Genomic DNA, 15,768 nt, shown 5'->3' on the forward strand with positions numbered 1-15,768 from the left:
CTCATATTTTGCATTTATTACATGTTAGGTAAAATGTAAATGTTTATACAGCTCACTTAAGGGTAAGATTTTCACCATAAAAAGAAGGAAGTTTATAAACTACAGGTCTGTCAGAGTGATCATTTTGTAATTTCTTTTGTTTAATTATTTTTTAAGAGCTCACTGGGTTGTTTCAGATGAATTAAGAAAAGTTTTAAAGCATTTTTCTTTAATCCCTGAAAGAGAAGTCTCAAGGTATTTTTACTGTAATCTGACACATTATATATTATCTCTGTAAAACTTACATTTTACAACATGGTTTATCCAAGTTTAAAATACTGTACAATGAATCAGAGCAGAAATGTGTAAGGTCTCAGAGAGCATTCATGGCATTACAAAAGTTGAAATTAACCTTAGAGAAAATAAAAATACCTGTGAGGTATTGATGACAGTCCTTTAAATCTAAATTTTCTATTTAGGCAACAGTAAATACAGAACAGTAGCAATTTAAGTCATTTGGTTAGAAGAAGGAAGATTGGACTACAAAAGCCATATAGCACAATAATTAAATGTATGACTTTGAGAGTAAAATAGGTCTGTGTGTATAACCTCTCCCACTTAAAAAGATCTTAGGCAATGTGGGGAGCAACTCGGACTAGACTGTTACTGGAATTAAGATTTATTCTATGCATCTGCTCTCCCACAATATGGTGCTGAGAAGGGAGTAACAACTTCTACGCAGCTGCCTCTCGCCAACTTGAGTGATGACCTGCAGGAGCTCATCCTGCTCCTGATTGGAGGAGAGCAGTGTACTCGGCGTGTGGGTAGCAGAGTTGGGATTGGTGGAAGAGGACTATAAAGGAGGAGAGAGACAACATGCACCAGGAACATCTATCTGAAGGAACACCTGAGCAGCCCCCGAGAGAGCCGGCCGGCGGTGTGCCGCTCCCCCACGGAAGTGGGGAAAGTGGCCAGGGGGAACCGCCCATCCACGGAGGTGGAAGGGATGGTAGCCAACCCGGGAAGAACCAGCAGCAAACCCGGGGAGGGCCGAGCAGACAAAAGAACAGCGCAGGGTCCTGTGTCGCTCCTCCACGAAGAGGGGGAGCGACAAGGCAACTTTTAACCTTTTTGAATTAATTTTCCTCATCTTTAAAGTGAAAATACTTTTACCTACCTTTACATGTACTGACTGTTTAACAGTCAGTTTCTTCCTCTGCCCTCCTCCTCCTTTATTCTATGACTATTCTTTTATATATATATATTCTAGTTTTTATTTGTTTTAATTGTTTAGAGATTTATTTATGTATTTAAAAGGCAGAATTACAGAGAGGCAGAGGCAGAGAGAGAGAGAGAGAGAGGATGGGAGAAGGGTCTTCCATCCCCTGGTTCACTCCCCCAAATGGCCACAACTGTCAAAGCTAGGCCGATCTGAAGCCAGGAGATGGTTCTGGGTCTCCCATATGGGTGCAGGGGCGTAAGGACTTGGACCATCTTCCACTGCTTTCCCAGGCACATTAGCAGAGAGCTAGATCAAAAGTAGAACAGCTAGGACTTGAACTGGCAACCGTATGGGATGTTTGCACTGCAGACAATGGTTTTACCCCCTTTGCCACAATGCTTACCCCCTATTTCTTTTCATTTTCTCTCTACAGTATTTTAATCAATCTGTGTACATTTATGTTTCAAGCAAGTTTGGAGTGTGTTGCTTTTTACATATTTTGTAGAAATGAAATTACTGGCTTATGTGATTATATACTTGTCTGTTAACCACTTCTAGGTTATAAACTCTTCGTGTTTTCATAAATTTATCTTTGTTTTACCAGTAGCACCAGGTTGTTACTTAAATGTAATATGGTTAATTTGTTACTTGGCAATAGGATTAATCTAGAACTTTATCGTCAGAACCAGTATCACAGTTTTTATTTTATTTGTAGCATATTTAGTTCTTGCTTTTCAGCTGTAGAAAATCAGGGGACAATAAACTTATTCTGAAAACAACCAGGAAGTAAATATTTTGAGCTTTGCTAACCAGTCTCTGTCATAATTAGTCATCTCTGTTGCTAGAATTCAGAAGTTGCCATAAACAGTATGTTAGCCAATGGGATATGGCTTTGTTTCAATAAAGCTTTCTTTATAGCAACAGGAGACTGACTAAATTTTGCCTGTTGGCTGTAGTTTGCCAATCCTTGTTATAGACAAAATCAGAGTAGGCTAATAGGAAGCTGAATATCAAAATGCTCGTGGATGGTGAGGGAAAATAGAGAAAAAATAGCCAAGAAATGAAATGAGACACTTGACTGTTTTTATTTAGTTTGTAATGGCTAATGCTTATTAAAATATTTACAGTATTCCTGAGAGGCCACATTAAGACTCAGTTTCTCTAGCTAAAGCACTATAATCCCTAAAACACAGCAGTCTATCAAAGTGGAATTTTAAGGCAATTTTAAATTTTCAACTAAAGTAGATGCTGTAAGGTTGGATGTCTACAGAACAAATTTTAATCAGTTTTACCAGATGAGAATCACAACATCCTTTGAAATCATCATTATGAACAACATTTTATGTATAGGAAATTAAATTTTTTAAAGATTTATTTATTTATATGAAAGAGTTATAGCAGGAGATGAGAGAGACAGAGAAAGAGATCTTAACATCCCCTTCTTAACTCCCCAGGTAGCTGCAATGGCAAGGGCTGAAGTCAGGCAGAAGCCTGAAGCAAGGAGCTTCATCTGGGTCTTGTACTTAGGTGGCAGGGGCCCAAGTACTTGGACCTCTTCTGCTGCTTTTCTCAGGCCATTAGCAGAGAGCTGGGTCAACAGCCAAAACACAAACCACACCCTTTTGGGATGCTGGCATTGTGGGCAGGGGCTTTCCTGCTGTGCCACAACACCTGCCCTAGAAAGTTAAATTTTAAAGTACTAAGTAACCTATCTAAGATCACAGAGTTAATATGTGAAATTGCTGGACTTCAAGTGTCACTCCAGCATATGATAAGTGGGGAATGAATAAATATTCCAAATCCTGATTTCTTGATCCTAGATTATTTTGAAAATGGTAGCAACTATTGAATAATAGCAGAAAAAGTACTTGTACTATTCATGCTTTGTATATTCTCTACTAGCTTTAACTTTAGTTTGTATATAACTAATTTTTTTAAACAAGACAGTGTTTTATTGTTATATTTTTTTATTTTTTAGGAGCCACCAGAAATGGAACTATTAAAATTTTTCAGACCAGAAAACACTACGGTTTCCTCAAGGCCATCAGTAGAGCAGCTTTCTAATCTCATTAAAATGAGTCTTCACTACCCAGAATCATTTAACCATCCATTTCATCAAAAAAGGTTTGAGATTTAATTTTTTTAAAAATTTTCTTCAGTATAAAAACATATACACATAACACATCTTTAGTTATTTAGGCAGTGGCATTAGCCAAATATTTAAGAAGTTTGTTTTGTTTAGTTTGAGAGACAGAGAGCAAGCACTCCTATCTAATGGTTTACTCCTCAAATGCCTGCAATGGCTAGGACTGGCCTAGGCAAAAGCCAGGAGACAGGAATTCAGTCTGCATCTCCTACATGGGTGGCAAGGACACAGTTACATGAGTTGTTGCTGCTGCTTGCATTAGCAGGAAGCTGGAGTCAGGAGCTGGGGCTGAAATTCAAACCGAAGCACTCTGATGTGGAACATGGGCATCTTAGCAGGCATCTTGCTGTTCTTGAGAAATTTAGAATAATATTGAATTTGTAGAAATACTTTTGAGTAATTTTACTGTTTATTGTATGTACTGTGTTATTATAAGTACTGTAGTTAAAGTTGTATAGTATGGGATAGGCATTGTGGTGAAGCGGGTTAAGCTAGTGCTTGTGACACCAGCATCCCACATTAGAGTTTCAGTTCTAGTTTTTTGTTTTTTTTTTTCTTGAGATTTTAAAAGCATTTATTAGAGTCAAAGACCTCCAGCCGGAGCAGCAAAGAGTAGGGGCTTCCAAGAGAGGAAAGAACCCCAAAAAGTCCCATAGCATTCAGGTTTTTAACTGTAATCTTGCAAACCAAACTGTCAGTCAACAAATTGGAGATAAACTCAACAGAACACCTGATTTACAATTCTCCATCTTGTCTGGCCTGCTAAGGGTGGGGAGGTAACTTGTTTTCACCATAAGCTGTGAGCTCAGGAAGCGCTCCCTTGCTATTTTCATGGTAACTTTGGAGACTCCAGAGGAAGGAGGGCAGCCCGTTTGTTCTTGCTAAAGATGAAGTCTTGGGAAAGGAAGCAAATATTTTACACCCCAAATTTCATTGGGATCCCCTGACTACTGTTAACCCATCTGACTCCTCACATTCCCACCTCCCAAGGATTGAAACTAACTTCTGTTAGGGGGAAGTGGGCAGTGATGGCTCTGGCTGCTTCATGCTGAAAAGGGGTGTTGTTGGGAAGGGGAGTCAAGACAGGGTTCCAGCAGGAGGTAGCTTCTCAGCAGGAGGTGGCTTCTCCAGGGGAATGCAGTTAAACTCACATTATCTAAAACTGAGGACAGTGTCCTTGTAGGCCCCAAGAAGGGTATCTCAACCTTGAGCAAGTTATTTTTTTTTTTTTCATTGAGAGGCAAATAGAAACTGACAAAGGCTTGAAAATAATCAGGTGGGCCTCAAGGGCTTGCCAGTTATGAGGCTCAGACCCATCTATCTGTTTACATGGGGTACATCATAAGGGAGATACCCTGTTGACTTTCACAACCTAGCTGGCCTGGGAGGAGAGCTGGCTTGAAGAGAAGGTAGGTGGCATTTCTAAAAGGAAAACATTTTTAGTTTAATGTACAGTTCTGCCTGCAATGTTGTTGCCGCCGCTTGGCCTCCCCTTAACAGCAGTGGTTACTTTGGAAGCTGGGACGAGTGAAGGGCTTTTCAGCTTAGAGTGAACAAGGTCTGTGGCTCTGACCTGGAGCCCTTCGACTCCAGGGCAGGTCCATTTCCACTGAGTGGCTGGCATAGCTGCCAAGGCTCTTCATAAGCGGGCATCTGCTGAAGCCCTGCTTTCCACATTGAAAACCAATGCAGTGGATTGGCCTGTTGGGTTTCTTCAATGGCAGATCACTGTGTAAAGCAGCCATTAATTGGCTTGCCCCCTATCTCTGCATTGCTTCTGTTGCCTGGCTTCCTCTTCCTCCTGGGTTTTGTTAAAGCAGACCAGAGGAAACCTTTAAGAGAATGCAAGGCAAGGGGGTGCTCAGACCCTAATCTTTGGTGGCCTAAACTAGAAATCTGTAGTTACAGGCTTGTTATAATAGTGGTTTTTCTTTGAGGTAGGTGATGCCCATGAGAAAAGCTATGTCAAAATGATAACCACCTTATTTATTAAATTTTAAGTCATTAGGAAAACTCCCTCCCTTTGAAATCAGACATGACCCCCTAAAATTTATACAAAATGTGGCCCCTTAAAGTTCCCCAGAATTGCTACCTGGGATGCCACAAGTGCTATCGGAATTTGGGGTGCCATACGATTTCACTGTATGCTTACTAATAAATCCCAATATTAGTAAGCCCAAGAGGGTTCTTACCTAATATTTAGAGAAGAATTCTAAATACCGGCACAGATAAACGGGCAGCATGGTACGTTTTAAGCTTTTATTTAGTAAGAAAGATGCATAGGAGAGTGAAAGCTTTATTAAGGGAGAGAGGTAAATCTGGGTCCATACCGAGCACCAGGAACCAGCCACGTGGATGAGCATCTAGGCCTGTATCTGGGTCAGGAAGCCTAGAGCACATGGCCCAAAGGCCATGCACCCTGGAGGCTCAGGGTTACAGCAGGCCCCATCCTAACAAGAAGCCAGGGAAGAAGAGCAGCCCAGACACACTGTGTCCCAGGCTTTTAACCTACTTCCAAAGGGGAGTGGTTAATTAACCTGATTGGCTGGTGGTCACCCAGGTCTAGCCAGGTAGGGGGATGGGGTCACACAGGGGCATGGCGAAGGCATGGTCTTCCAGCTCACAAATCTAATCAATTTTAGTCTGTATGCCTTCCTACCTCACCTTTATTTGGTTTAAAAAGGGAGGTTTTACCTGTTTACTGTACCCATGGCAAAGTAAATCTAGCTGTGGAATCATAATTTAAGCTCTCATTTTTGCTAAGCTATTATAAAGTGTTAGCCATCCCTTTTAAGGTCTAAAGATCAAATTGTACATCCTAGAGAGTCCTTCAAAATAGAATTAGTTTCCTATCTTGAAGAGAATAGAGAAGTGAGGGAACAAGTCAGGCTTCCCAGATCACTTACTGACAATAACAATATCAAATGAAGACTTAGCAAACAATTTAAACTGTTAAATAACAACTTATGAAAACATTTACTAGAAGGTCCAATGCCTTCTATAAATTTCAAGGCAAGAGTGCACGTATTTGGAAACATTGCTTAAATATCTAGCACAAGCATAACTTGTTTGACCTGCAAACCCAAGCACAAACATGTCAGCAAATTTAAAACATCTGTTACAGAGATTTAGGTCATGTGAATCAAAAAGGTCTCTTAGATTAACTTAGCAGTTTGAGCAGTATTTTATAACAAAGCTTTTAATAAATTTTCCCATGTAGACATACAATATGTGCACATGTGTAGCATAACATACAAGATAGAACAATAAAGCAGCTTCAATAAGTTTCCTAAAATCTTTAGCGGTTTTTTAATTCCCCTAACCAATTAGAATTACTTACTACTCTTCGTAATCTGAATTAACCATACTTTTTCTAAATTGCAACCTGTAGTACATTATTGGCTTTATCTGCTTACAGAACTGTCCTCGAGTATTGAACACAATAGAGGTCAGGGAAAAAGAGGTCCTTTCAAACCTAGAAGGACATATTTAAACACAGAACCAACAATGTCTTAACTTCATGAGCAGTAAATTTGACTTTTAGGATTTGTAAAATATAAAACTCTGGATGACAAAGGCTTTAAATAGCCAGGTTTAAAATTATAAACTCATTAACCAACAAAAGGCACTTGCTTATTCCACACAAGATTTTTGAAAGCACCTGTAGGATTTTATAAAACATATAACTCTTTTAGGCCTCTGGGCCTTTTTCATTAAGATAATCATTATGTCTGATAACACAAGATGATTAGACTTTTAAACTTTTGGACATTTGTATCAGTAGCATTTTACATTATCATAACAAAATTTAGCACTGCTTCACATCTTAACAGTACCTTTAATATAATCCAAATAGCCATATTAGTTGCTATGTTAGAGATATATCCTTTGATATTTCCAGGGGCCCAACACTGGAAATATCAAAGTCTGAGAATTTGGAACTTGGATTTTTTTTTTTTTTAAATGCCTGTCAAGGATGCCAGGAAGGCTTAAAATATCTGGTTGAAATAGGATCCCTTGACGTCATGACTTAATATAGACCAGACTTGATCATTGATACAAAATGATTACTCAAATGCTTTAAAATAAGCATATATTTAAACAACTCATAGCTCCTGATAAAAACTCAGCAGTTTTTAAACAATTAGAACTTAACAGAGACATTAAGAGAACACAATAGATTACTTAAACAGAATGCAAAATCCATCTTTGGTAATCCCGAGAGTTATAAATAAGAACAAATTAGTTAGCACATGGAACTATCCCATAACCTGGAACAATTTTAACAGAGTCAGAACTAGAGAAGAGAAAATAGCCTACTGGAGCTGGCTAGAAAACTGAACAGTCACCTATTAAGCAAAACTTTCAAAAGGAAGTGCTGTAGTTTTTAAACAGATTTTTAACACTATTTCAGAATATTTGCTAACATATATGCATTGCAGAAACCTCATTGCTTTAACAGAGGATCAGATTTTATTTCTATGTTAAATGGACTAATAGCTTTTGCTTTCAGTCTGCTGATTTATATTTTGAAATAACTCTTTAGAAGTAAATTACAACTTATGAAAATATGTTAACAAACCCAAATAGTTTTTCATAGACTATAAGGTGCTAAGAGTACCAGAGTTTACATTTAGACACATTTATCTCATTTGCTTTACCCAGTTTACATTTAGCAATTACACCTAGATAACTGAAGATGCTGAGATTATACCTCTATCTGAATTAAGATCAAACTTACATTTATATCAAATTCTACTCCTTTTTATACAACTCTAGATATAAAGCAGTGACATTGAACCAGAGATTTTAAAATTCACCTTGGAGGGGGGGGGGCTATAACAAGAATTGATTACTCATTGCTATCAGAAACCTGTTAAACCAAGTTATAAAACAAGTTTGGCAAGTTAACAAAGCGGTATTTTAAGGCAGTGATCTTCCTAGATTCAAAAGAGAGAAATTTCTTTAAACCTGATGTTCAGTTGTAGTTGAACCAAATTCTATTTACCAAAGACATCATTTTAGATTCTAATTGAATTTGAATCTAGTTTTCCTTTTACTCAAAGAAAAAATACCTTAAGCCTTTGATGCCTAGTCAGCAATTAGCTACTTGGGACTGCCTCTGAAACAAAAGGTTTAGCAGCTGCAAGGTAGAGCTCAAAAGATACTGTAGGCTAGGGACCAATGTGCCAGGGACAAGAAGTCCACTGGAGATTGCTCACCATTGTTAGATTTTAATGAGAGAGGGCATCCACCAGAGCAGGTGGGCACTCCTCCAGAGATTCCTTTCCTAAAGAGAATCTGATAGGTGATAGAATAGAGGGCAATTACTACAAGGAGGCTCCTATAAGAGTAAAGGTACTGGACAGTTCATTGGGTCAGATAATAAGGAGGTCATTCATGATTTTAGATAGAGGGGATAAAAACACAGTAAGTTGAGGAGAGAATGGGAGGTAAGTTAATAAAATACCATTGAGCATTCTCTCAAGGAGCTGGGCTGTATAAATAGAGATCAGGAATATCTTTCATTGTGTCTTTCTTACTAGGAAGGATATAGGTAATGTTTATGATCTTGAGGAAGTAGTGGGATAGAGAGCAGTAGAATTTATTAAATGGAAAGTTACACATGTAAAAAAATGACAGGATTGACTTTGGACCAAGGAAGAGATTTAGTCTTATTGAAACAGGGAAAGAAGTGGGGAGAAATTTTAACCAGTTTACACATTGTGAACTGCCCCCATTTTAGGGAGTATTTAAAGTAGCAGAGTTAACTATTCAGTGTAATGTAGGAGATAAGAGAGAAAAGGGTAAGGGATTTAATAAAAGTGAAATTTTAGGATAACTACTAAGAGAATTGAGAAGAAACAAGCTGATGACACACAGGAATGCTGGGCCAAAACAAACCTTCACAGTGACTTAAGATAAAAAATATTTCAGAAGTAACTGAAGTGGTACTAACCATTTTGAAACTGTTTCATTGTGAAATATAACACAGAAAAGTGCTGAAACAAAACTGTTTGGCCATAGTAATTTTTCACAAAGGTAACACCCAAATTATCACTTGTGCTCAAGAAATAGAACAGTGCTGATATCTCAGAAGCCCCCCGGTCTCCCCTCCCAGTCACTACCCTGTTCATCCCCAAGAGTAGTCATCATGTCTTTGCTCCGTTTTTGCAGCTATCATCTCTGTATTTGTTTTCTGCGGAGTTTAACTTTATTATATAAGTAGAATTTTATAGACTATATTTCTTCTATGTCCAGTTTCTTTCATTTAATATTTTGTTGTTGAGAGTCTACCACTGCATGAAGCTGTAAAATTAATTTTCATTGCCATATGCTATGTTTGAATATACCAGAATTTCTCTGCTATTGATGAACACTTGGATTATTTTTACACTTTAATTGTTTTGAATTCTATTGCTGTGAATATTCTTGTATGCTTCTGCTGGTGCATGTGTGCTTGCCTTTTAAAAATTTTTCTTCTTCATATTTGCACAGCCACTGTTTACATGTGGAAATTTCTTCTGCCTTATATCTTAAGAGTGCTTACTTTAAAAAATATTTGTGGTCTTAGACTTTTGTCAAGGTCTTAATGTGGCCCAGCACTCATTTTGTGTGACTCTGTCTGATACAGGTGTGCACTGGGGTCACCAGGGGAAATTTAACACAGATGCTTGGTGCTTCAGTCCCATCCCAATGTGTTTGGCTTGTAGTAGAAGTTGGGCATCTGGATTTTCTATGAAGTTCTCCAGGTGAGTCTAATGTGCAGCCAAAGTTGAAAAAAAAAAAAAAAAAACCTTTCATATTATATCATTATTGTACCAGCCTTGGCTTCACGTACTTCCATGCAGAGTGTGGATTCCATGACATTTCATATTGACCCACTTGCCCTGCTTCATGTATGTACTGAATATTGCAGATTCCATGATTCTTTTTATCCTTAGTGGTTAAAACTTTGGCTATACTTTAAAGGCTAGGGTATTACCTGTATCATTCTACTAGAATTAAGAAACACCATAGAATCTAGGCAATATAGGGAAACATGAAGCAGGACAGGTTTAATCCTACTATGGTAGAAGAGTGAGTTAAATAATCATAGAATCAAAGTTAAGCATGGAATTCTGTTGAAATAAGGCAGGTTCAAGGATAGAATGTGGCAGTTTTTTCCAACCTGGCTGCACATTAGAATCACTTAGGTATTTTTGAAATACCCATTACTCAGGCTAACTAAGTCAAAAAGCCTTGGGAGTTTGGACCCAGGCATCTTGTATTTTTAAAATGTTCTCACATAAAGCCAGTGTGCATCTCCATCAGTCGTTCTTGCCACAGCAATGCTTCAAAGAAACCTCTACAGTTATAGAATTTAATAACTTAAAGCAAGACATTTATTCCCACATTTAATGATCTGTTAGAGAACTATGATATCGTTAAAGCTCTCCCTCAGTCTGTGAGTTAGTTGGGTTTGTCACTTGAAGACTGGGCTCATTTCTGTACCGTACATATTTGGAACTCAGTCCAAAGGGACATTTTTTTCTCATGGCATATATCTGGAGTACAAAAAGTCACCCAGATCGCAAAAATAACATTTAACGCTTTTGCTTACATCGAACAACATTAATATTTCTTTGGCCAAATAGCCTCACCTCCTTAATCAACAGGGCTAATCTATGACATCACAGTGGGAAGGTGAAGGGAAATAATATCTGCCAAATGAATAATAATCATAAGTACTGTAGTTGCCAAGATTGAGAACCCCTGCAACAGAGGATTGAGTGAGGGTCTTTGTGAAACTAGAGCCTTAATGTAGAGAGCTAGAAAGATGGGACACAGTGGTCAGAGATTGGAGTGAATGAGGATTAATTCAGAGTAGTTAACTCTAGGTCATAGATAAAAATTCATGGTGTGGTGATAGATGGCTGAGTTTGGTATAGTACTGATTATCTAGATAGCAGGTCAAGGATTGGAGAAGATGTTGAATGAGTCATCTGCCCAGATAATTAAATTGTCCAGAATGCTGATGAAATGAAGAATTCAAGGAAGAAAGCAAACACATTGAAGCTTTTTAAAGTGATGCCACTAAAGGATGTGGAAGAGGAGAGCTGTGGCAGTGTTCTCAGTGCTGTGCCTCTGCTTGACAGATGCAGCAGGTGAATTGACAGGAGACAAAGCAGCAGGTGTTTTCAGTCTTCACATACCTCATCTTTATCACAAATATTTCTAAATACTCATTCCTTCCTCCTCTTCTAAAGAAGTCTTACTGTACTGTGTTACTGTTACTGGCGTTTGTCCGTGTGGAGACAGAAAAATGAATAAAAACCTTGGAGTAGTAGTTTATGACAGAAGAGTGAAGATCTTTACAGGAGAAATTGGAGGAAAAAATTATCCAGAAATGGCATCAAGAACTACGTCAGTGACACCATGAGGTGAAAGATGTTGGAATAAATAACAACATCTATTGTTGAGAGGGCTTTAGGAGAAGCCCTCAGTGAAATCTCATTTGGAGTAAGATGTAGAAGCATGAAGACATTGAGGATGTAGGGAGAGTGTATTCTTAAGGTAGAGGGGTGTTGCTGTGGATTCATTAATGGGAGGAGGAGCGTGGTGGGGGCAAGAGGCACGGAGTCACCTGACAATTGTCAGGTTGACAATCATCTGCCAGCAGACAGACTACTCCAGATGTTACAAACCTTAGAAATAGACTATCCAAAACATGCTTTTCCTGCTAATCAACCTATACCCATGGCACCGTGTGCGTTTATGGATGCCAACAAGTCACTGTTTGGAATAGTGATCAAATCCTCAACAGAAACGAATCCACAGCAACAGAGGGGTGTTTCAAAAAAAAAAAAAAAAAAAGAGCAGTTTGATCATGACAATCAAACAGAGCCAGAGAGCAGTGAGAATGTAAGAGAGAAGGTGACTTACACTGGGTTTAGCTGCTATAAGCTTTAAAAATAATATTAGATTGTTTGTGGGGGTTTTGAACATGTGCCAGTCATTATTCTTAGCATGTAACATGTTTTGTCTTATCTAATCACCACAACAAACCCAAGAGGCAGTGGGTATTAGTCCTAGTTTACGGTTCAGAAACTGAGGTGTACTGTTATTGAGCTGTTGTTTGAATACTAGCAGTCTGGCTCTTTACACAAGCCCTTATAATAACCAAATAATTGGGTACAGGAGTAGGGGGTAGTTATCAGCAGTTTGGTCTTTAAGCACTGGTTGGCTCACTGGATTACCATTTTAGAAAGACTATGTTAAAATAGTATTTTCAAAATATGGTCCCAGAGGTTGGTGTTGTGGTATAGTGGGTAAAAGCCATCATCTGCTGTGTTGGCATCTCATGTGGGCTCTGGTTTGAGACCCAGTTGCTCCACTTCCCATCCAGCTTTCTGCTAACGTGCGTGGGAAAGCATCAGAACATGGTTTCCAGGCCATTGCAGCCATTTGGGGAGTGAACCGGCGGATGGAAGATTCCACCCCCCACCCCTCCTGTAACTCTTGCAAATGAATAAAAAAAATCTTCCAAAATGTGGTCCCAAACCAGCACCATTAACATCATCTGGGAATATGTTAGAAATTGCAAATCTTTGGGCCACACCACAGACACACTAAATCAGAAATTCTGAAAGTGGGGACTGGTGATCTGTTTTTTGTTTTTTATTTTTTAAATTTATTTATTTATTTCAAGGTTGGAGTTATAGGTAGAGGGACAGACAGAATCTTCCATCTGCTGGTTACTCCCCAAATGGCTGCAATATCTAGGGCTGGGCCAGGCTGAAGCCAGGAGCCAGGAGCTTCTTCCAGGTCTCCCATGTGGGTATAGGGGCTCAGGCACTTGGGTCTTCTTCCATTGCTTTCCTAGGCTTATTAGCAGGGGCTGGATTGGAAGTGGAGCAGCCAAGTCTCAAACTGGCACCCATATGGGATGCAGGTGCTACAGACAGCAGCTTAACCCACTGCACCACAGCACCATCCCCTGTTGGTTTTTTTAACAAGACCAGCAGGCAATTCTGGTACATGCTGAAGTGTGAGAAGCACCTCTGTAAAAAAATAGGTTGCAACAGGGTACCAGTTAAGAGGCTGTTGCAGTAAACCGAAAAGACATGACAAGTGAACTTGGAAGGAAATGAGGTGATATGAAGTTAAAACCAGGTTGCAGAGTTGTGTGAGAAAGAGAACTGACAGGATTCTGTGAAGATTGAGAATGGGGGATAATGGGCGGGAGAAGTCAGCCTGATGGCTAACTTTTGTTGATGTAGATGAGTGTGCTGTTCACTGAGGTAGCGAGGGAGAAATGGAGGTAATAAGTTTCATATTTGGATTTAGGAGACATCCAGATGTTCACATTGCTTCTACGAGGAGCATTTAGATGAGGCATAGGGAATTGACATTTGAAGACCAAATGGGAACGGAATAGGTAGCAGAACTTCCCAGATTCCTGTCATGGTCTACAAGTTAGGCAGGTAGAATAATGAGTTGCTTCAGAATGAAAACCTACTCATTATGTTTTGATGCCGTGTGAGAAGTTGGTGGGAAAGGTTAGGACATAGCATTGGCACAAACTGAGATATGATTTTGAAGTCATCTTAGTTTTTATTTAGAGAAATCCGTTTTTACAACATTGTTTAGAAAGTATTTCTCAGTAAGAACACAAAGTTGATGTAAGCATAAAATTCGTTATCTGAGTTGATTTATTTTGTTTGAACATGTAAGATTTCATTTTTTCTTCTTTACTGTTTGTGTGTGTGTGTGTGTGTGTGTGTGTGTGTGTGTGTGGTGTTTGTAGAGTAAAATGTAGACAGAAGGATGCTTCAAATAGTTCATGGAAATAGAATTAAAATTTATTTTCGTGCAAAACATATTTTGAAGTTCATTAATTCTTTTTCATAATATATACTTTCCATGAGCTTTTTGAAGATCCCAGGCTTCATTTGTGCATAGGTTATGTTCATTTCTTACTTTTTTTTTTTTTTTAAGTTTATTTGAAAGGCAGAGTAACAGAGAGGGAGACAGACATAAAGAGATCTTGTATCCCCTGATCCACTCCCCCAAAAGGCTGCAACAGATAGGGCTAGGCCAGATCAAAAACAAGAGCCAGGAATTCTGTCCCAGTCTCCCTTCTGGGGGGTAGGGGCCCAAATACTTGAACCATCTTCTGATGCTTTCCCAAGCACATTAAGTGGAAGCTGAATTGGAAGCCAAGAAGCCAGGACTCGAACCCAATGTGCAACACTCCAATATGGATGCTGGCGTCAGTCAGTGACTTAACAACTGTGCCACAATGCTGGCTTCTCTTATATTCTTGCTGTAAATCTTTGCTACTCCATTCACATTTCCTCTTCTGTCACTACCTGTCCTTTTCCGAGGCTTTGATCTTTTATTAACTATGAAGTGATATCAGAAACTAGGCTAACTGAGCACGTGTCCACTTGAAAGTAATTTTTTTTATAACTTACATAGAAAAACTCTCATATTCTCCAAAATATATACCTTTATGTAATTAGATAGGAAAGCAAATGTCAATCCAGGACAAGTTCTAAAAAATTAAATGATTTTTAAAATGAACATAAAAACAACAGAATTAGGGGCAGATGTTTGGCACAGCAATTAAGACACCACTTGGTACCCACCCCCACACCCCATATCAGAGTGCCTGCATTTGAGTCTGGGCTCTACTTACAGTTCTACCTTCCTGATTATGTGTACCATGGGAGGCAACAGATGATGGCTCAACTACTTGGGTCCTTACCACCCACATGAGAGACTTGGATTGAGTTCTGGGCTCCTGGGTTTGGCTTAGCCAGCCTTGGCATTTGGGAAGTAAACCAGTGGATGGAAGATCAATCTCTCTCTTCCCCTTTCAGATTAAAAAAATAAGAAAGTTATTTTAGGAAAAAATACAAGCTAACTCTTTATTTTTCTTCCATAGCCTTTGTTTAGTACCAGTTACCCTTTTACTTTCCAACTGTTCTCAGGCTGATGTAGATGTAATAGTTGATCTTCGGCATAAAACAACAAGGTAAAGATTTCTTTCAGTGAAAAGTTATTTTGTGGCTTTAGCTTTAAAGTAATTTTAGAGCATTTTAATATTGTTTTATTCTATAAATAACTTTGTAATATGGAAAGATAATGTTTACTCCATCATGTACTGATTTTGTGTGTGGTGTTATGGAAGTGTTACAGAGATATTAAATATTAAAATTTTCATTTCCAATTATAAAATAATACTTAAAAAATTCTAGTGCCATATCTCCATATCTAGTACTCCTAGAGCCAGATGTTTTTTGACATTTAGAAATTTTGGATTTTTAGAAAAATAGTTTGAAGCATATACTGAATATTACTGTCATATATCTTAAACAGGATTTGGAACAGTTCTTTGAAATCCAGATATTTTACAAGTTTATGTATATCTTAG

At 38.5% G+C, this 15,768-nt stretch overlaps 1 protein-coding gene across 4 annotated transcripts in view; it reads left to right on the plus strand.

Annotated features, from left to right (window-relative positions):
* Positions 1-15,768, plus strand: part of TRAPPC8 (trafficking protein particle complex subunit 8) — a 121,490-nt gene that overhangs the window by 104,294 nt on the left and 1,428 nt on the right. For all 4 annotated transcript variants that reach the window (XM_008261178.5, XM_002713489.6, XM_051852046.3 and 1 more), the window contains 2 exons: positions 3,180-3,325; positions 15,280-15,369. In XM_008261178.5, the coding sequence (XP_008259400.1) occupies positions 3,180-3,325; positions 15,280-15,369 (236 nt within the window). The remainder of the gene's footprint in view (positions 1-3,179; positions 3,326-15,279; positions 15,370-15,768) is intronic.

The sequence above is a fragment of the Oryctolagus cuniculus genome, chromosome 10 (genome assembly GCF_051225735.1).
Source record: "Oryctolagus cuniculus isolate XC-2025 breed Fujian yellow rabbit chromosome 10, ASM5122573v1, whole genome shotgun sequence".
NCBI classification, from domain to species: domain Eukaryota; kingdom Metazoa; phylum Chordata; class Mammalia; order Lagomorpha; family Leporidae; genus Oryctolagus; species Oryctolagus cuniculus.